We start from the raw sequence: 22316 nt of genomic DNA, 5'->3' as shown, positions 1-22316 counted from the left end.
GAGTCTCATAGAGTCAGACATGACTGAAGTGACTTAACAGTAGCAGCAGGAGGGATGTGAAATGGATAGTCCCACCCAAGTCATAATAAGAGATGGAGAAATTGTTAAGTGGATACAGGCACTGTGCTTGAGGAAAAAAAAAAAAAAATAGAAAAAGGAATAAGAAAGACTGGGTAAAGGAAGCAAATGAAACTGAAAATAATAACCGCTCTCCTTAGAGTTTTATCATCCCCATTATACAGATGAGAAAATAGAAGCTCACAATGGTGAAAAGCATAGGGCGGAGACTATAACTAGGTCTTCCTTTTTTTTTTAATTGGGGTATATGGACCTCGAAACTATCACACAGGGAGAAGTTATAAAGAGGAATGACTGTGTCTTTCTGATGCCAGGACACTGGGTCCTTCCTGCCTCTCTTGCTGCTGAGTGTTCTGTCTGAGGAAGGCAAACTACTTAGGTGAAGGAACCAAACGAGGCTAGGCCAGGAGCGTTGCCAGAGAACGGCCTGGTGTGGCTGTGAAGCAGACGCTATAGGGAACTGCCTAGAAGCCCCAGCCTCATATCCAGGCTGCAGGAAACATCGGTTGAGCCAATGGCATCAAGGCTCATGGTCAGAGAGTGCAGAGACGTGGAGGTACGGAGACTGGCCAAGAGACTGGAGATCAGAAGTCTCCTGGTGCCATATTAGTCCTTGGACCAGTCCAGACCTCAGAGGTTTCTCTGTCAGACAGAACAGTTTTGTCTTCAAAGCCAAGGTGAATGCAGCACAGGAGCCCTCCCCCAGCAGCTGATGGAGGGCCACTTCTCTCACCCCGCCACTCCCTGCCTGGCCTTGATGCAGAAGCCCCCGCTTCACCCTCCCGGCAAACATCAAATTCTCTGAATGTAAAGTGTGGGCAGTAAAGCCTGCTTTGTCTTGCTTTCAAGGTTATTTGTGTAATAAGCTTTGCAAAGTGTACATTGATAGGTGTCAGGAAGGCATGCATTTGTTTGCTTTAATCATGAAAACGGAAATACAGAGAAATACAGAGAGTATGAGGACAGTACAGTGAGCCTCCATGTGCCCGCCACGCAGGATTAACTCTGTCACATTTGTTTCAGAGCTCTTTTCTCCTGAAAGAAATTAAAATTAAAGATACACTTGAAGATTACTTTGCCTCCCTATCACCAGTCTTATCCTGTTTCCTCCTTCCCTCCTAAGACATAACCGCTTGTCCTAAATTTGTATCAGTGTAGTCTGAAGAACAGAGTGAGTATATGGGTATTTGTTTTGCTTTTCTTAAAAATGTGTGTATTTTTTAATTGGAGGACAGTTGCTTTACAACATAGTGTTGGTTTTGTATATCAACGTGAATCAGCCACAGGTGTATGTATGCCCCACCGTCTTGAACCTCCCTCCCACCTACCTCCCCATCCCACCCCTCTAGGTTGTTTGGGTTTTTAATTTCCACCAGCATTCCTCACTTAGTATGTTAGAAAATTGAAACTGCAGCTTCCTCCAACTGACACTGTGGAGTTTTTGTTATTATTTATTATTAATATTAACTTAATTTCTGTAGCAAACATAGTCACAGAAAGTTCCACTGTGTTTTATCTCCCTTGGGAAACTTTTTCCCCCCTTTTTCTTATGTCACTACCTGAAAGAAAATAAATAAGTATCTTTAAAATGTATTCTTCTAATCTCGTGCTTACGCAAAGCCTTACGTCTCTGAGAGCTTGTCCAGCCGTGGCGAGGTCTTATCAGGGCCGGATGCCCCAACCGTGCCCAGCCAGCCTGTTCCCTTATTCTGGTGGCTCAAGGTTTCTAAGGCCGATGTGTCCAGTCGACCAGAGAGGCTTATCTTCATGGGGCAAAGGGAGCCGGATGGTGGTTGGGGCTCTGAGATATTAGATGAAGGCTGTGTAGGGTTGCCTGAGTTCACAGCAGAGGTCAGACCCGCTGGCTAAAGCAAAGATCCCCATAGTGGGGAGAGTGCAGCCATAGATATGGATTTGAATCTAGTCCTCTGCCTGCCTCATCACCGCAGGGCTCTGAGTCCCAAGTCTGCACATGGGGGAGGGAGAGGAACCTCTTTTGCATGTTTCCTGGGGAGTCAGGGATCAGGCTTACAGCAGCCATTGCACGTGGCACTTACTTACCACCAATAATGGCTGATGGGAAGAAGTGGTGATTTGGGCCCTCCTGGCAAGCAGAGAATAGGGCATGTGGCCCAGAGAACAGTCATCAAAGGAGTAAGAGGAGGGGGGGAAAAAAATCGAAGCAGCAGCAACTGCCCAGTATAAGGGCTCTCTGGAGACCCCACCTACAGCTCAGACTAAATGGGGTAGAGACAGTGCGATCCCCATGGGGAGGGGTTCCCCGCCATCAGCGCTATTCTGAATCCTCACTGTGAATCTGCTTACCATGCCAAACATCTGTGCAGCATCTTACCTTGGATTCAAATTCTGGATTTGCTTTGAACTTCCTGTGTTACCTAGGATAAGTTGGTTACCCTCTCTGAGCCTTAATTCAAGAAAGGGTTTAAATGAATTACTTGGTAAAATGCTATCCTGGTGCTAACAGTTGTTCAGCTTGTGAGAATGCTTTGAGTTGTCTTTCGGAACCTAAGGCTGACACCAGCAAGGCTGACACTCGAGCTTGCTGGGCAGCTGAGTCCAGCTTCTCTGTAGTTTCCACCTCGGTGGGGAACCCTGAGATATCACAAGTCCAAGGCCAGGGTGCTGTCATCTTTCACCTTTTTATTGGCCTTTGGGATTGGATAGTTGATCTTCAAGGCATCCAGGTTTATGCCACCCACCTTTACCCTCTATTGCTTTGGCCTTCCTAACTTGGTGAAGGCAGCAGCTTATAAGTCTTGCCTAAGCCTTTGTCGACCCCTTTCACTTCTCTAAGCAGTTTTACCAGAGCTTGACTTTCTGTCCGATCTTGTTCACCACCGGCACCTGTGGACATGTCTTATCTCTTCAGGTAGGGCTGTGAGCGCCTTGTGGATTAGGGCTAAAGTGTTGTTAATTCATGATGGGGGTGACGCCCCACTGCACTGAACATAGTTGGACATTGTTGTTTATCAAAGTAACAGGAAGTGCAGATGAGGGGCTTTAAAAGTGACAATTCTAACTATGGATTGAGAATTTGGCTCAGAGTATCTTATCCACTCTGAGTCTCCTCTTAACAATCCCGTGAGGCAGGTGGAATTGTGTTTGTTTTGTTGACAAGAAAACTAAGGTGAAGCAGTGAAATACTTAGCCAGTGTCACATAGCCTGTAAGCAACCGAGAGGATATTTAAGCCCAGAACTTTCCATTTCCAAATCTATGCCTCTGACCTTGGCAACATACTGAGGTCCTGAAGGGTTCTGCTGCAGACTCCTACATTTACAAATAAACCAAAGTCATAACCATCCACTTGGGCTCCATTGCAGGTCCTGCTTCCCCTTTAAGAAGTTCTGGAATAGGGGCTGGGGCAAAAGGTGTTTGCTCAAATTCAGAGGTCATAAAGCTGCATATGTAAGAGACCCAGATCCCACATGTCTACTGTGGCCACCACTTGGAGGCAGGATGCTTCTAGGCTGACACCACTGGTTTTGTTTCTTTATAGAGTTTGTGGGTGTGTGTGTGTTTAGTTCTAATTCACAGAGCATAAACTTCACCATTTCAAAGTATATAGTTCAGTAGATTTTACGATACTCACAAATTTGTTCAACCACCACAGCAATTCCAGAATATTTTAATTATCTGAAAGAGAAACTCAATACCAATTAATAATCGCCCCCATCATCCCCTTCTCCCAACTCTGGCAGCAACCACTAATCTCTGTCTGCAGGAATTTGCCTATTGTGGACATTTCATATAAATTGAACCATATCATATGTGGCCTTTTCAGCCTGAATTCTTTCACTTATCACAATGTTTTCAACTTTGATACTATAGCATGAATAAGGACTTTATTCCTTTTTATGGTTGGATAATATTCAATTGTATGAATATGCAACATTTTGTTTATCCATTGACCAGTTGATGGTTATTTGAATTGCTTTCCACTTTTTGGCTATTAAGAATAATACCACTGTGAAAATTTGTGTACAAGTTTTTCTATAGGCATATGTTTTCAGTTCTCTTGGGTATATACCTAGGAATGTAATCTCTGAGTCAGATGGTAATTTTAGGTATAACTTCGAAGGAAACTGCCAAACTCCCTTCCACTATGGCTACACAATTTTACATGCTCACCATCTATACATGAGGGTTCCAATTTCTACATCCTTGCCAATACTTGCTATTTTTGTCTTCTTTATCGTAGCCATCTTAATGTTTAAGAGGAGATGTCTCATTAGAGATTTGATTTGCATTCCCTACGTGACTAACAATGTTGAGCCTATCTCCATGACTTATTATTGACCATTTGTATATCTTCTCTGCAGAAATGTTTTTTCAAATTCCTTTGCCCATTTTTACATTGTGCTATTTGTCTTTCTGTTGTTGAGTTATCATATTTCTGTATTCCAAATATTAGATCTGTATCAGATAGAGGATTTATAAATATTTTCTCCTGTTATGTTAGTTGTCTTTTCACTTTCTTGACAGCGTCCTGTAAAGCACTTTTTTTCATTTTTGGAGAAGTCTCATTATCTCTTTCTTCCTTTGGTCATGCTATAGGCGTCATATCTAAGAAATCATCACCTAATCTAAGGTCATGGAGTTTTACTCCCTATGTTTGTTTCTAAGAGTTTTATAGTTTTTGCTTTTGCATTTAGGTCTTTGATCCCTTTTGAATTATTTTTTATATGGTGTGAGAATGGGGTCCAGTTTCATTCACTTGCATGTGGCTATCTGATGGTTCCAAAATAATTTGCTGAAGAAACTATTATCAAAGAGATCATTATTCTCCCATTGCATTGTCTTAGTACTCTTGTTGAAACAAGTGACGATATTCATTTCTAAACTCTCAAGTTTTTTCCATGCACCTATATCTATCCTTATACTGGTAATAGACAGCCTTGATGACTGTAATTTTGTAGCAAATTTAGAAATCAGGATGTGTGAGTCATTCAAGTTTGTATCTTTTATTTTTAAAGATTATTTGGCTATTCTGGGTATTGTGTATTCCCATAAGAATTTTAGGACTAGTTTGTCAATTTTCGCCAAAAAAAAAATCACCTGTAAATTTTTTATAGGGATTGTGTTGAGTCTATAGATAAATTTGGAAGTAGTTTCATATTAACAATGTTAAGTCTTCCAATTCATGAACACATGGTATCTTTCCATTTATTTAGGTCTTTTTAAATTTCTTTCAATGATGTTTTATAGTTCTCAGTGCTTAAGTCTTACACACCTTTGTTAAAACTACTCGTATCATTTTATTCTTTTTGACAATACTGTCAATGAAATTGTTTCTTAATTTTATTTTTATGATTCTTCATTGCTACTATATAGAATATAATTGATTTATTTTTATTAATCTTTAAACTTGCAACTTACTGAACTATTTTTTTTGAAGATCTTTGTGTATGTATAAATTCCTTCATTTTTGTACATACAAAATCATGTCATCTGCAAATATAGATATTTTATGTTTTCCTTTGTTGTCTGGGTGACTTTCATTTCCCTTTTTTGGCTTAATTGCCCTGTCTAGAACCTTCAAAGCAATGTTGAATAGAAATAGTGAAAGCAGCCGTTCTTGTCTTGTTCCTGATCTTAAGGGGAAAGCTTTCAGTCTTTACCATTAAGTGTGATGTTAATGTTCCACAGATATCCTTTATCAGACTGGGGATGTTCCCTTCTATTCATAGTTTGTTGAGTATTTTTATCATGAAAGGGTATTGGGCTCTCTGAAAGCTCTATTCTTTGCCTATTGAGATGATTATGTAATTTTTGTCTTTTATTCTCCTAATATGATGTATGATGTTGGTTGATTTTCATATTCTGAATCAGTCATCTTTTCAAGGGATAAATCCCATTTGGTCATGATGTATCATCCTTTTTAACATATGTTACTAGGTGAGTGTTTTGCTGTGTCGATATTTATAAGGAGTATGGGACTGTGTAAATGTGTGTGTTGTGTGTGTGTGTGTATTCTCCTTGTGGTACCTATTTTTGGTACCAGAGTAATGCTGGCTTCATACAGTTACCTGGCAGTGTTCCCTCCACTTTTATTTTTGTTTTGGAAGAGTCTGTAAAGATTTGGTGTTAACATTTGGTAGACTTCATGAGTGGAGACATCTGGTGACCCATTGCTTCATAGGGAACGAAAGCAAGGTCCATGGGGAAGGACGTCACTCTAGGTCATAGTACTGATCAGGGCACAGCTGGAGAAGTCCAAGGTTCAGAGTACTGTCTCTGGTTTCCTACTGCTATTGAAGCAGGTATTGTTGTCACAGTGTAACTGTTAAGGAAACAGATTCAGAGGCATAGTATGACTTAGCTGCACACCAGTGGCTGAGCTAGAGCTCTAACTAAACCTTGTGAAAAGTGGTGGTTTCATTGCTTACAACACCCTCCAGGGTGATTGCCTTTGCCTATGGGGTTGATTTTCAAAAAAGCATCATTCTCACTTTATCTCACGTGTTGTTGTTGTTCAGGTGCTAAGCTGTGTCTGACTCTTTGCAACCCCACGGACTGTAGCACATCAGGCTTCCCTGTCCTTCGCTATCTCCCAGAGTTTGCTCAGACTCATGTCCATTGAGTCAGTGATGCCATCCAACCATCTCTGTTGCCTCCTCCTCCTCCTGTTCTCAATCTTTCCCAGCATCAGGGTCTTTTCCAATGTGTCGACTCTTTGCATCAGGTGGCCAAAGTATTGGATGGAAGCTTCAGCATCAGTCCTTCCAATGGATATTCAAAGTTGATTTCATTTAGGATTGACTGACTGGTTTGATCTCCTTGCTGTCCAAAGGACGCTCAAGAGTCTTCTCCAGCGCCACAGTTTGAATGCATCAGTTCTTTGGTGCTCAGCCTTCTTTATGATCCAGCTCTCAAATCTGTACATGACTGCTTGAGAAGACATAGCTTTGACTATACAGACCTTTGACAGCAAAGTGATGTCTCTGCTTTTTAACACACTGTCTAGGTTTGTCATAGCTTTTCTTCCAAGGAGCAAGCATCTTTTAATTTCATGGCAGCAGCCACCATCTTCAGTGATTTTGGAGCCCAAGGAAATAAAGTCTGTCACTGTTTCTTTTTTTTCCCCATCCATTCATCATGAAGTGATGGGACCAGATGCCATGATCTTAGTTTCTTGAATGTTGAGTTTTAAGCCAGCTTTGAAAAATATCATGAGTAAGCAAAATAATAATAATATGTACTGAACTAAGCACTGTTTTAGGTGTTTTGCATGTTAATTCATTCTTACAACAGTGTTGTCAGTCAGATATTATTGACTCCAGTTTACAGATACAGAAATTGAGGCTCTTAGAGATACCAGGAACAAGAAACAGAGCTGTGATCTAATCCAGTCTTTCAGACTCCAAGCCCAGGGGTTGTGCACACTCTGCACACCAGCCCTTCACACGTGGGGAAGCAGTGCTCACACATGGGGTGCAGGCTGGGCTCAGCTGGAAGTAGATAAGAACCAGCCTGCCTGTAGTGTTCCCTAACTCAGTGTCCGAGGGTGAATCCAAGTTGGTGACCTCTGCTTGGCCTCCTTTCCTCTGTACTTGGCTTTGGCAACATGCAGCCTCAAAAGGCACCATGGAAGAAAAGAAAGTCTTTCGGGTCAGATGTGGAAAGAGGTGCAATGGCAGGATTGAAAGTGGGTGATGGTGATGGTGATCCTGTACTAACATCGCTTCCTTGTCAAAAGTCGGGAACGTGGAGTTCATCCTCCTAATAAAGTCTAACCTTCTCTGAACTGTGACTCAAGACCCAGTTGGGACCAATGAATACCTAATAATTCTTTTTGGAAACAGCACTGGGCTTTGAGTTAGGAGACCTGAGCTGGAGCCTGGCTGAGCTGCTCTCTGCACAGCCTGGGAGAGTCAATTCACATTTCCATGGTTCACTTGCCTCCTTGTAAATATGGATTTAATAATACATATCCCTTAGACAGTTGTAAACAGAACAGAAGACAACTATATAAAAGTTCCCAGCTATGTGTCTGATACAGAGTTAGGTGCCCAAGAAGTGTGTGTGGAATCTCCAAGGTGCTTTCACATTCATGATGACTACTTGATCTCACAGCATCCCTGTGGAGTTTTCAATAGGTACCTGAGGAAGAGAGAAGTTAAATCACGGGGCCAAAGCCCATAGCTTGCTGACAAGGTTAAACCTACAAATCATGTCCTCTGTCTCTCAAATCAACATATTCCCAAGTTATAGCTTTCCTGCAAAAAATTTTTATAACTGAAGTCATTTAAGAAATTATTATTTTTATCTGAGATTCAGAGAGGCCATACAGCATGCAATAAAGATATAAGAGAAAAGGCCACACATTTGCTTTAAAGAGCCCAGGAATACAAGTTGAAGTGGAATTGGGCATTCCATGCATAATTCATTCCTTGACTTGGAACCATAAATTTAACCTGTGTCTGCTCTACCCTAAAGCAACCTATTAAAAGATGAACATCCTCCAACTAAGAGCTATAGTCAGTCCAACTTTGTGTTATCATGTCCACTCCCTGAAAAAAGAGAAGTCAGAAAAGAGTCGGGGAGAAGGGGTAGGGATAGAAAAGAAAAAGGAGGAGAAGGGAAGGAACTGTTTTCTCTTGAGGGGTCAGCTTATGTTTGATAGGTGAGTGAGTGAATTTAGACAAACCATTTGCATAGTCCTTGGGTATCACAACCAATTGGCAGAGTCACACCATTCAGGCTTTCTGGGTGGAGAAGGTTAGGATTTTCACCATGTTTTGGTAGGAGAAAGTGAGATTCTTACAGGCAGTTGGCATCCCCTCTAGGTGGCAGCTGACAAGGAGTCCAGGTGGCCCTTGCATGCATTCCCAAGGCTTGGTCCACTATTTAAAGTCGGGAGAAGGGACACACCTGAAGGAAATGTAGGGGCGAGAATGACTTTGTATCTAAGTTCTGTAGCACTGCATCCCTTTTCTTGTTCACTTAACCATCTCCCTGCTCTTCTGGGAGCTCTTTGAAAGCACGGACCACACTGTTCTTCTGTATGAGCGTTTCCTCTCCTGCTTAGCACCTTGTGGGGCATCCATCAGGAGTTCTGCCAGCGGCAGGCACACACAGAGAGGAGCTCATGCCCCAATCAGGTACTGGAGATGTACTCAACGTGCTTTAATGGTGAATCAGTTTATATTTGCTTCATTTTGAATGTCAGTACATGCATCATGCATTTCTGATTCTGGAACTCCTGGCACTCTGGGTGTTAGGGTAATGCTCATAACCCAGTGAATTTGGGGGGTCTTGGCAGGCAGAGCAGTGCATGATTCTAGATTGCTGTTGCCTCTGCCTGAGCTTGGGCCCACACTGGTTTCCAGACTTGGCCTTCCCCCAGAGCTCTCTCTGCCGGCTTCCTGCCTCCCCTGATTCTTTACCTGTTAGCTCATGCAGATGGAGGGGTTGAAGGGAGGGCAAGTCGGGGGTGCTGGTATTGGAGTCGAACTGCAGACTGCCTAACCTTTGTCCCAAGCAGGGCTTCCCAGCCACAGCTCAGATTGGGTTGTTTTGAAAGTGGACACTGGGGCTAGAGTCCTTAATACCACGACAGTCTCTCTGTGCCCGGCACTGGAACTAAATATTTATGTTGGCAGAAAGCATAGGTTGTCCGCCTGAGTTAGGAGATAAGAAGGTTGGATTTTGGCGTTGGGGAGTAGGTGGGCTGCCTGTGGTATTGCACAGCCCCTGGCTGATCATCTTCAAGTCCCGCTTTGATGCACCTGGACTAAATGAGAGTAGAGACATTTTGCCCCGTGACCAGCACCCAGCTGGGGGAAACTTTGGACATCTGAATTCCGGAAGTCAGTCCACACCATCTTGCCCAATGCCTCATTTCACGGGCTGGGAAACTGAAGGTGGAGCATGGTTCAAGGTTACACGGCTCATTCAAGGTGACGAAACTAGAGTCTGGATCTTCAGCAGCCTATTGTAGCCTTAGGCCTGGGGTCAGAATAGCTGTGTAACCTGGGACAGGTCGCTTGAACTCATTGTGCCTACCTGCAAAATGAGAATGACTTCTAACTCTGGGATTACATGAAATTATGGAAGCAAATGATTTTAATGTTAAGTACTGCCAAAACTCTATAATTCGGGGGTCAGTAATCTTTTCTCTAGAGGTCCAGATAGTAAATATTTTAGGCTCCGTGGACTATGTGGTCTCTGATGCAATGACTCAGTTCTATCAGTATAGTGTGAAAGCATCTATAGAAAACAGATTATAAGGAAACCAAAGTAGCTATGTTCCATTAAAACTGTATTTACAAAACCAGGCAGCAGACCAGATTTGTCCTGTAGTGTCTGACACCTACTCTAGATGCTCGGAAATTGTTCTAGTTACTACTGATGACATAACAAATGACCCCAGAACGTAGTGACTTCAAACCACCGTGTGAGCATACTAATGGATTCTGTGCGTTAGGCATTCGGAGCACAGAAGACAGTGCTCTTTGCTCCGTGAAGTCTGGCGCCTTAGCTGCAAGGGTTCAAAAGTCGGAGGTGACTCCACTGCTTGAAGGTTCCTTTACTTTCTTTCTGGAAATTAGACTGGAATGACCTGAACACCATGACTTAGCGTATCTGAGGGGTCTGGCTTTATAACACCAGGGTAGTTGGATGTTTCGCATGAGAGGCTCAGGACTCTAAGTGAGAATGTTTCAGTAAGCAAGGTAGACGTTGCATAGCCTTTTATGACCCCGATGAACAGTGTCCCTTCTGCTGTGCTCTACGAGTGAAACCGTGCATGAACCTGCCACATTCAAGGTGAGTGGACATGCTCCTCTACCTCTCAGTGGGATCGAGGGCAAAGGATTAGGGTTGGGGGAGCTCATTTTAAAACCGTTATAGAAGAGATTCATAATTTAAGCACACACATGTTGAATAATGGTGAATGCTGATTATGTAGCACTTACTCTGTGCCAGGCACCATTTCGAGTTCTTTATTCCTCCACCATCCCTTTGAAGGAGGTAATGTCCACAGTTTAAAGACAAGAACGCAAAGAACAGAGAGGCGAACTAACTTGCCCAAGGTTATAAAGGTAGTGGGTTATAGAACCAGCATTTTGGACTCAGGTAGTCAACTCCAAAGCCTGTTTGAATCAGAACCCACCCTGCTTCTTTGTGATTATCAAAATGAGAATGCTCTTTCTACTCTTTAAGCAGAACTAGGTTAAGAGGAGGACGGTGGGCATGGGGATTCAAGGGAGGAAGGGACAAATACTTACCTGTGGCCGATTCATGTTGACATATGGCAGAAGTCATCACAGCATTGTAAAATAATTATCCTCTAATTTAAAAAAAACACAAAAAACTGGATTAAGATCCTGAGTCTTTCAACTGTCCAGTTTCTAGCAGGTCTTCCTACCAGCAACCAGTTATGATCATCATAGCACACCCACTCTGGGTTCAGACTGTCCTGAGCATCATGGGCAGGCCAAGGAAAGAAGTATGATGCTCAGTTTCATTCATAAGAAGCCTAGAATATGAGTTGGGAGAGATTGAATTCCGGTTGAATTCTCACAGCCCTGTGAGATGGAATCTTGATCACATTTTACCAATGAGGAAACCAAGGCACAAGGGTTCAGTTGTTCCCATCCAGTAGCTGATGGAGTTCAGACTCAAGCCCGGATCCTGACATGCAAGTCCATGCTGTTCACCATAGACTCCAATGGAAAAAGATCTGGAAAGGATCATACCAGCTCTTTCAGAAGCAAACATGCTCAGTCCCTGGAAGATGAAGTCCAGCCCATATCCCTTGGCACTGATCTTGGTTTAGTTCCCTCCTTGCAGAGATGCTTAAATATATGGCTCAGATGGTAAAGAATCTGCCCACAATGTGGGAGACCCAGGTTCAATCTGTGGGTTGGGAGAATCCCCTGGAGGAGGGCATGGCAACCCACTCCAGTATTCTTGCCTGGAGAATCCCATGGACAAAGGAGGCTGGTGGGGACCCTTTCCATGGGGTCGCAAAGAGTTGGACATGACTGAAAGATTAACACTTGCAGAGAAGAGAGACTGAGCCCCAGAAAAGGGCTTTTGGGTGTTCCTGGAAATCTCACTGCCCAGACCCCGAGCTGGAGCTGGGACTCAGGGTTTATTCCACCACCCCTGCCTTCCACATTGTGCTAGGAATGCCAGGGAGGGGAGTGATGGCGGATGATGGTGGCTTGGGAGGGAGGTTGTGGGGGTGAACTTACGGGAAGTTGTTTGCCAAAGCTGTGTGGGGGAAGGAGGATTTTACAAGACCAGGGCCTCTGGCCTGGAAACATCTGTTTCCCTTCAAATCAGCGAGGAGACTCTTGCCTCCCCAGAATGCCTAAATCACGCAGCGGCTGGGGAAGGGCAGGCGTTGGCCTGGAGACTTCAAACGCATTTTCCCGTCCTCTCGGGGACGCAGTTCTGACGTGGGCCTCTGAGCCCCTGTCCCTGCTCTTACCCCCGTCAGATCTGTGAGAAGCTCTCACTGCCAATTAAAGTCTCAGTTTCATTCTCTCACCCCTGCTGTGAGGGGGTCCTGGGGTCTCGGATGGGCCCAACAACAGCTTCCTTTCCACATACCCTCCCCTGGTCTCCACTAGGAGAGCTTACTCTGGGTGTAGTGGGATGGCGTCAGAGCCTTGGGCAGTGGCTTAATAATAATGTAACAGTAATATTGATGACGATAGCCACAGCTCGCTCTCGTTGACTGCTGACATGCCAGGCATCATGGTGAGCAATTTAACAACGACCCCATTTAGTGGGTTTTAATATTGATTCCTATTTTCCAGGTGAGTTAACTGAGGCAAGGCCTCACATAAATAAGAAATGGAGAGCTAGGACTTAAAACCGAATTGCCTGATTCCAGAGCCGTGCTTTGGGCCACTCTGTTATTCTGTCTCCTTTAATGGCCTTTTAATCTATTCACATTTTGCTCATTTTGACAGAAGGGGAAACTTGATTTCTAGACAGTGGAATCACTATTGGTGCCTTATAGTTGACTGAGTCACTCGTTCAGTCAGTCATTCATTTAACAATGTTTGCTGAGCACCGCATGGTTTAGGTGTCTGATCACCAGGCAGAGCGTCAGGCAGAGAGATGGGCAGAGCCCTGTTCTGGTTCTGAAGACACTCACACACTCATGCTGGCAAGAGAGAATTGTCTGGGCACCAGCCCAGTCATGCCCCATGGGCCATGACCTGGCACTATGCAGGGAGGGTGGATGGAGGAGATGAGGGCTGACAGATGCTCCAAGGACAAGGTGGAGGAGGTTAAGTGGAGAAGGAGGCAGGGGGCCCTGATGAAGGGTGCAGTGTGTGCAAAGACAGAGTGGTGAGGTCCGTTAGCGGTGGGATGTGGTTCTACTGTGAAACAGGGTAGGCAGTGGAGACCAGTCAACAAGGCTGGATCTGTGGCCAGAGTTTGAGACTCAGTGATAGAGTCCCAAACAGATAGTGTCAAAGGGAGGGACATCAAGGAGTCACACTGGGGCCCGTGGTAAGGAGTTTGTGCTTTGTCCTGAAGGTGGTAAAGAAACATTGAAAAAGACTCTGCATTTGAGTAGTCAATCCCAAGGTACATCCCCACTCATTGAAATACCAATACACTGAAACCGGATTGATCTGAGATCTCACAACCCACAGTCTCTGGGACATGAACTCAAGTTTTCAGCCACCTTGGCCAGTGTTCTTTCCTCTGAAACAAAGTCAGAGGAAGAGTAGCAAGGATTTGAGCCTGGGGTTCCAGGCTCCTAAATAGCCCATCCCACTTGATCCTTGGAGCCACCTCTTCTGTGATTATCCCAGAGGGGCAGCTGGGCCCCAGTCAGTCAACTGTGTGAAAAGCAAGGTGTCGTGGAGAAGGAGCGCTAGAGGAGGAGTTGGGAAAGCCAGGGCCTTTATTCTGAACTGATTGGCAACAGGTCCTTGGGCAAGTCTGTATCCTCTCCAGGCCGTGGTTCCCCCACCTGTAAAATGAGGTTGTAGAGCTTGGTGATGGCTTGGGAGTACTCCTCCTCTGTCACCCCCTTCTCCTCCTGCCCTCAATAAACTTGAATTTGAGTAAACTCTGGGAGATAGTGAAGGACAGGGAAGGCTGGCGTGCTGCAGTTCATAGGGTCACAAAGAGTCAGACACGACCGAACAACAGCAGGCGCTCTAGTTCACATTATCAGTGGGTCTCAGCCCACCTGCACAGGTAAAGATGAAAGAACCGAGCCAAGGTCGCCAGCAGCTTCCTGACCCCGGAGGAACACAAGCTCTGACTGTGTCCTCCCCCCGTGTGTCTGTCTTCCCCTTTCCACTCTGCCTCGTGGGTGTGCACGTGTGTATCTGTTTCTCAGCCTCTCTCCCTTCTCATTCTCTCCTCCTTCCCCACATCAGGGGCTGTCACTTTCTTCCCCTCGCAAAGAGCCCCTCCAGGGCTGCCTGGTCCCCTAACAGCTTTCAGATGTGGCTGTGGAACAGTTCTACAATTACAGCTGAGACAGGCAGAGAGCACATGGCCTTGTGACTTCTGACCCAGGCCCGTGAAGCTAACATCTTCCTCTTTCTCCCCCGCTCCACCCCCACCGGCAGGGTGGCCCGAAGACTCCTCCATGCTGAGACCTCTACTGACACGTTGGGTCACTCTACTAACACAAACAGAAACTACCATTTAGGGAACAAAGATTAAACCAGGCCTGCCACAATCATTAACATCATTGACTCCGGATCCTGAAATTGTGAGATACAGTTAATTTCACCCTGTTTTACAGATGCAGAGACTGAGGCTCAGAGACAGGGAAGTGACTTCCCAAGAATACTCAGCTGGCAATTGGGGAAGCAAGATTCTACCCAGGTTTTATCATTTGAAAACCTAAGACTACTTCTTTCCCAGCATGCTGTTATTCATGCTGCTTGGCTAAGCAGAGAGGTAACGCCGGACCCTCTTGATGGAGGAAATATATTACAGGAACACCTTGGAAACATAAGTTGCCAAGGGAAAAGCAGGGTTTAAATTGTTTTCCAACTCCTCACATTTGGAGATTTATTCACATATTTTATTAACTACAGCCTTCCATGTTCCCCTCAGATAAAATGTCTCTCTTTCTCTTCTACTCCAAGAAAGTACTCTTGCCCAAATAAGTGCTCTTTATATGACCTTTATAAAAGTCTGCAACTTACAAGCCACTTCTCAGGCGTCACTCTGTGTAATCCTTGAGACTGCCACACACTGTCTCTACAGTTATCCCCATTTTGTTGATGCAGAAACGGAAATTCAGCAATGAGAGGGGGTACGTTCAAGTTCATTCATTTACTCACATAGTTAAAAGCGCCTTTCATGTTCCTAGTACTGTGTTCAGTGCCAGGATGTTGCTCTACCCAAGCTGCAGGCCAGGGTTTGGTGTCGGCCTCTGCCACTTTCTAGATGTCGCATATGTAGTAAGTGCTTATGCCATGGCATCAAATGCAGTCCTTACCTCTCTCCTTTGCCCCTTGCTTATTCTCACATCCTCGAGTTTCACTATGATCTTGCTTCCAGCCCTTCTGCAAGGCTCCTTAGTCAGAACTCACCTCGTTAAGCACTTGTACTTCACATTCATCCACATTGACCTAGGAAGTGGACAGCAGCCTCCCCACCCCAGACACATGATGCAGAGAGGTGACCTAAGCACAGAGGGGTAAGTGACTAGTCCACTGTCACAGAGCAAGGGAACAGAATGGAAAATGAACCCACGCCTGGCCATCTCCAAGACCAGACTTCCTCCTCCGTCACTTTCTGCTTCCCTTGACTGAGACAATAACTGGATATAGTAAGGGCTAGAACAGAGCTCTGCTCACAGTGCTGAGATGTAACAGGTGGAGAGAGATGATGACCACATATCACAGTGCTGTTGTTCTCATGACAAAGGCTGAAGCCAAAAGACCCAGAAAGCAGATGGGTAGTTGGGCTTCTGTCTGAAGATGGGGCCAAAATATCCCATATTTAGGTCTCTAAAGTCACATATATGAAGTTTAGACCCACACTTGTTAGCACTACAAGCTAGCTGATGAAAGACAAAAGGTGAAATTAGATTTAACAGTATAGTATGACTCATTTGAAAAGACCCTGATGTTGGGAAGGATTGAGGGCAGGAGGAGAAGGGGACAACAGAGGATGAGATGGGTGGGTGGCATCACCAACTCAATGGACGTGAGTTTGGGTAAATTTCGGGAGTTGGTGATGGACAGGGAGGCCTGGCGTGCTGCAGTTCATGGGGTTGCAAAGAGTCAGACATGACTGAGCGACTGAACTGAACTGAACTGAAGAACATCATCTTTGAATTCAGACAGGCCTCACTGCTGCTTAGTTAATATGTAAAAATAGATCAGTTACTTGACCTCTTTGGAACCAACATCCTTATCGATAAAATGCAAGCAATCCCACCTGAGTGATACATTTCAAAGATTAACTGGAATATGCATGTAGAGGACAGGCACTGATGAGCACGTACTAGACGGCAGCCATGCCTCACATGATATTCAGGCACTGAACGAGGTTTCCGGCACTTGGACCAGCAATTCTGCAAGGAGGAACTTGTTTCTTTTATTTTACATTTGAGACATAGGCTCAGAGAGGATAACCAACTAGCCCAAGGTCACACATCTAGTGAACCTCAGAGCTGAGGTTTGAGTAGATGGTGATTGGGCTACAAGGCTGCTTCTGGGCTCTGGGTGACCTGTCCCCTGCTGGACCCCTCACCTCAGTCGCCATGGCAACAGCCTGGTAGGACGTTAGTGCTGACATTCCTCCAGGGCCAGGAGGTGTCTCCATGGGTCTGTCATGGGCCTTGTGTCAGTGACTCATAGCAGCAAAGAATGTGGAGCATGTATGGTTCTGAGCCTGGCTATCAGCTCCGCTCATGACATCTTAAACACAGACCATCACAATGGACTGATGAATCCCCACACGCACCAAGGCTTCCTAGAAAACTCAGGACGATGTTATTGTACTATCTGAATTACAGTGAAACTCAGAATCAATGTCAAAGAATAAATTAGACACACATTCTCGGGATGGCATGAGTACCTCTCACTGCTCTTCAAAAGAGAAAATGGGTTATTGTTAAGAAGGAGATTTTAACGCACAAAGAAAACAAGCAGTCTTTTCTCCAGAAAGATACTGGCTTCTGCTTACTGTGCCCCTTGTACCAAGAAGTTCTGATGTATAGTGCCTTTTACGAAAACCACCTTTGGGTTATCAAGCCATGAGGTGTTAAAGCTGAGAGGGGCTGTGAGAGTCCCAAGTCCTGACTGTCTGAGCCCACCGTGTGGACCCACAGCAGCAAAGCAGAGCTGAGAGTACAGAGCATCTGGCTTTCAGAGGGAGACAAACCAGGGAACAGGTCCTGGTTCCTTCATTGTCTGACTCTGATTTTGGACAAATTGCCTAACTTTTTCATCTAACAGTTTCCTCTTCTGAAAGATGAAGATAATGTGGGTGATTATTTTCTCGGGTTTTCATAAGATTAGAAAAACATGTGGAATGGCACTGTTTCAACATAGTTGGAATTTGGCAAGTGTGCCTAGTGGAATTGTATTTGTACAGAGGTGACATCCACAGACCTTTAGCAGAAGACAGTAGCTGATAGTGGATCAACGCATGGGCTTTGGACTCAGACACACCTCGACTCAATTTCCAGTCCCAGTAATTACTATGGTTCTGGGCAAGTTGCTTTCTCTCCCTGAGCCTCGTGTATAACATAAAGAGAATAATAGTTGCTATCTTTTAGGATCATCTGGGGAAATTAATTACAGTAATACAGATGAAACTGCATAGGTCAGTGCTTGACACATGTTAAGAACTTTGCACATAGTTAATTTGAGAAACAACTCATATATATTAGCTACACAATATGTGCAGTCAATCAGGGCTCACCATTCTGTAACTTGGCAATTGTAGTGTTACGTCCATTGGTGGCACTAGAGCCTGCCTGCCAATGCAGGAGACCTAAAAGATGTGGGTTCAGTCCCTGGGCCGGGAAGATGCCCTGGAGGAGGGCATGGCAACCCACTCCAGTATTCTTGCCTGGAGAATCCCATGGACAGAGGAGCCTGGTGGACTATAGTCCTTGGGGTCAGAGAGTCAGACATGACTGAAGCAACTTAGCACACACACAGCAAGTTGAGGTTTTGGAGAAGGAGGAAAGGAAATCAGAGCCCTGGACTGTAGTTTCTTGTGCTTGGCCCAGGGAGCCCCTGTTCCCACTCCACACTCCTGCTCCTACCCGTGAAGGCTGCTGAAGGAGGGTGGTACAGCAAAGATAGGGCACTCAGACGCTTAGCCCTTCTCACTTCTGTTCAGATTGTCACTGGCCTCCAAGGATGATCCCTTCTTGAAAGTTTATTCACTCTTTTGGCTTTATTTAATTTCAGAACTTGGAGATCTGGAGATGTGAAGCATCAGACAGCCTTCCCAAAATAGGCCAGAGGCCTGTGTCTCCTCTGGGACTGGACCCCACTCCACCATGTCTGTGGTTTACCAGTTCTCTCCCTCTAATACCACACAGTCTGCCTGCCCCACCCTCCTGGTACATCATGGAGCTGCAAGTGCCAACACTGAAAGCTGGGGACATGCCTTGTACCTGGACTAACTCCCAAACTTCCTATCATGGCCCACTAGGTCCCCGTCATCTCTCTTTGCTACAGCCACACCAGCTCTCTATTCCTTCAACAGTCTGGATCATTCTCTCCTCAAGAACTGTGCACTTACTGGTCTTTCTGCCTGGAATACTCTTTCCCCCAGGTCTTCCCCCCATAACCTAGTTCCTTCTCATTTTCAGGTCCCAGTTCAAACCTCTCAACAAGAAGGCCTTTCAGGACACACCTGTCTAAAGCACCCACTCCTGCCTTCACTTCAGGCTTTACTGCATGATCCTGTTATATTCTTTCTCACATGCACCATTGTCTAAGTTTTCACTTATGTTTTGTTTAGCTTTATGCAAGCAAGGACCTTGACTCTCTTGCTCATCTTTGTAATCTTAGCTCCTAAAGTAATTCTGACACATAGTTAATGCTCAGCTGCTGCTGCTGCTGCTAAGTCGCTTCAGTCATCTCCGACTCTGTGCGACCCCATAGACGGCAGCCCATCAGGCTCCCCCGTCCCTGGGATTCTCCAGGCAAGAAAACTGGAGTGGGTTGCCATTTCCTTCTCCAATGGGTGAAAGTGAAAAGTGAAAGTGAAAGTGATGTCATGTCCGACTCTTAGCGACCCCATGGACTGCAGCCTACCAGGCTCCTCCATCCATGGGATTTTCCAGGCAAGAGTACTGGAGTGGGGTGCCATTTCCTTCTCTAGTAAATGAAGAGATTAAGTGCAAAATGCCCAGCAGTGAGTTGGTTTCTGATACACACTTAGTGACTATCTTTTTTTTCTTTCCAGATCATTTCTCCTACAGCCTAATCATCCCCAAGTTCTTTCAACCATCACTCCTGTGCTATGATTTTTGTGTTCCTCCTTGCAGCTTCCAGGGCCTTTTGCTCTGAAGTCACAGCCTTGTGCTCTCTTTTCTTGTTGTACCACAGGTTCACTCTCTATGCGGTGGATACACGAGGGAGGCACTCCGAGCTCAGCACAGTGACTCTGAGGACCGCCTGTCCACTGGTGGATGACAACAAGGCAGAAGGTAGGTGACCCTCCCCACCCCCGCCCCATTTTCTTCACTTCCAGGGTCCTTCCCATATTTTAGTCTCTAAATTCTGCACCCACCAGTCACCATACACCACTCCTTTTCTGCCTTCACACACACACACATATTGGCACAGGGAGAAGAACGCCAAAGGACTGGAGGAAGAACATGGAGCTAAATGAATCAAAGCCATGAAGGAAATTGAGATTGGTTGGCAATATCTTTGCCAGTGTACAGACTTGCTCCTCTTTTATAGAATATGTGTTCTGGCTTTGAGGAAAGGAATGGTGGAGAGTCAGAACCATATGACTGTGTTCTGCCCCTTGGCCTAGGCTTTTAGAAACCAATCCCTTTCTTCCACTTCAGTGTGCCCTAGAGCTGGCAAGTAGGTGGCACGTGGAGGACCACTAGACTTTGCTGTACCTGTGGCAGACATCATTAGCTGATCATGGCCGGTATCATTAGCTGATCATGGCAGACATCATTAGCTGATCACAGCACACCTTCCCATCTAGCCCAGGGGTGGCCTCAGAATTCTCAGCAAAGAGCTGCAGTTAGTAACTATCCGTCAGAATCAGCATGCGTGTTCCTGGTCTATGAAGTTGTAAACATTAGACAAAACACCTGAAAAAAAAAAAACAATAAATCAAATCCACCATATACTTAGTTCTTAGACCACATGTAGATACAATTTCTACAAAGATGTGATGGTAGCTCATGAATCCTGATGGTGCTTCAGTTCAAGGTGAGCAAATATTTTCTAAGAGCCCTGGTAAAAGCAGTGTAGAACAGACGTGCTCTCCATTTCTCAGGAATTTTCATTCTAGGGGGGGAGAGAGAAACATTTCTTCAGATGGCTCAGTCATAAGCTTGATGATCAGGCTGTGTACCAGATAAGAAAAGACACTGAGATATTGAGTCTTATTAAAAGAGAGGGGATTTGAGATGGATTCCTGGTAATTTTTTTATATTATTATTTTAAAAGGACACATGAACATGTTTTTTTTTTTTTTTTAAAGAACAATAAAAATCAGAGTAGAAAGCCCTAAAAAGTAAATGATCCTCCCATCCTGAACCCAAGTCCCTCAAGTTCTCCTGAAGGCAGTCGTTGTTAAGCAGTGACATGGGGGCATACATAAATTTTGTTCAAAGTCTTAAAAGATGAAAGAATGTGCCTTCTGTTCAAGAGAGCAGCCCATAATGAATTTTACTTACATCAGTTAGCAGGAATAACGGAAAGAGTAGCAATTGCCATGAATGGCAAGCAAAAGAGTCTAGATTTTTCTTTGAAAGATTTTCAAATGAAGAGTTGTTAGACCTGATCACAGAAATATGTTGGAAATATTGCAGAGAGGAGATAGAAGTAGACCACTGAGATGAGCTCAAGACACTTACCGGAAGCCTCTGCACTTGTTTGGAATTTTCTGCTAAGTCCTAGGCACAGATCTTATGTTAACAAGCGCAATCATAAGCGCTAACTTTGTGCCAGACCCCGTGTCAAGTGCTTTATATCCACGTTTTAATTTAGTCCTCCCAATGCCCCTCCTGTGTGTGGATTATTATCTCCAACTGATAGATAAGAAAATGGAATACAACTGGTCAATGATATATTCAGGATGGAATTAAGGTTTATTTGTCCCAAAGACCACACAGGTGAACTCCTGCTTGAATACGCCTTCCTAGTTGTGAGGTATGCCTCCATCCTCCCCTTTTCCTCCCGTCCCGTGATCTGTGCCTGCACTTCCTCCTCTCCCCCAGAGATAGCTGACAAGATCTACAATCTGTACAATGGGTACACGAGCGGCAAGGAGCAGCAGGCCGCCTACAACACGCTGATGGAAGTCTCTGCCTCCATGCTGTTCCGCGTGCAGCACCACTACAACTCACACTATGAGAAGTTTGGCGATTTTGTCTGGAGGAGCGAGGATGAGCTGGGGCCCAGGTAGGTGGGTGTGTGAGTGTGAGCGGAGCAGTAGATGCTTCCTGTTCCCATTTGACTTTATTGGAGCCTTTTCTCCATAGGCTGATAATGGGCTTTAGGAAATAAAGAAGGGAGGCAGTCACTCAAGTCATGTCAGGACTCAAGGTGGGAAGCGGGTAAGGAGAATGAAAGAATCTGGGAATTTTAGCTTCTTGGACTTCTGGAATGTCAGATAAGAGAGAGACTTCAGCGCTCTTTCAGTCAGTCCCCTTACCTTCCACTTTCAGTTTTAGAAATGGGAAACGTAGCCTCCTTGAGGACATACGTCCTAACTAACGTCATAGAAGAGCAGTGGCAGGGTCATGGACCCTAATCTAGGGCTTTTCCTTCTCTTTCATAAGAAATCCGAGTTGTCTTTTTTTTTTTTTTTCTGGAATAAAGTCCATTAGTGACCATGACTAAATGCATTCACAAATTCAACATGTATTAAGGCGTGATTTTTTTTTCTCTTTTTTGGTCACCGGCAGTGACTATGCCAGCCACAGTGACAGGTGCTATAGAGGAATTGCCCATAACGGACACACAGTCAGTATCTTCTGAAGCTTCCCAAAGTAGTTCTGCAGTGGGGGCTGTGTTTCACATCCTGCACCCAGCAGTGACATCCACT

General features: G+C 44.9%; 1 protein-coding gene across 3 annotated transcripts in view; it reads left to right on the top strand.

Annotated features, from left to right (window-relative positions):
- ASTN2 (astrotactin 2) overlaps positions 1-22316 on the top strand; it is a 1029079-nt gene that overhangs the window by 989861 nt on the left and 16902 nt on the right. For all 3 annotated transcript variants that reach the window (XM_055579471.1, XM_055579470.1, XM_055579469.1), the window contains 2 exons: positions 19625-19725; positions 21487-21670. In XM_055579471.1, the coding sequence (XP_055435446.1) occupies positions 19625-19725; positions 21487-21670 (285 nt within the window). The remainder of the gene's footprint in view (positions 1-19624; positions 19726-21486; positions 21671-22316) is intronic.

Source organism: Bubalus kerabau, chromosome 4 (assembly GCF_029407905.1).
Source record: "Bubalus kerabau isolate K-KA32 ecotype Philippines breed swamp buffalo chromosome 4, PCC_UOA_SB_1v2, whole genome shotgun sequence".
NCBI lineage: Eukaryota > Metazoa > Chordata > Mammalia > Artiodactyla > Bovidae > Bubalus > Bubalus kerabau.
Note: the sequence above shows the minus strand (reverse complement) of the source record. Positions and strands in the feature narration are given on the sequence as shown.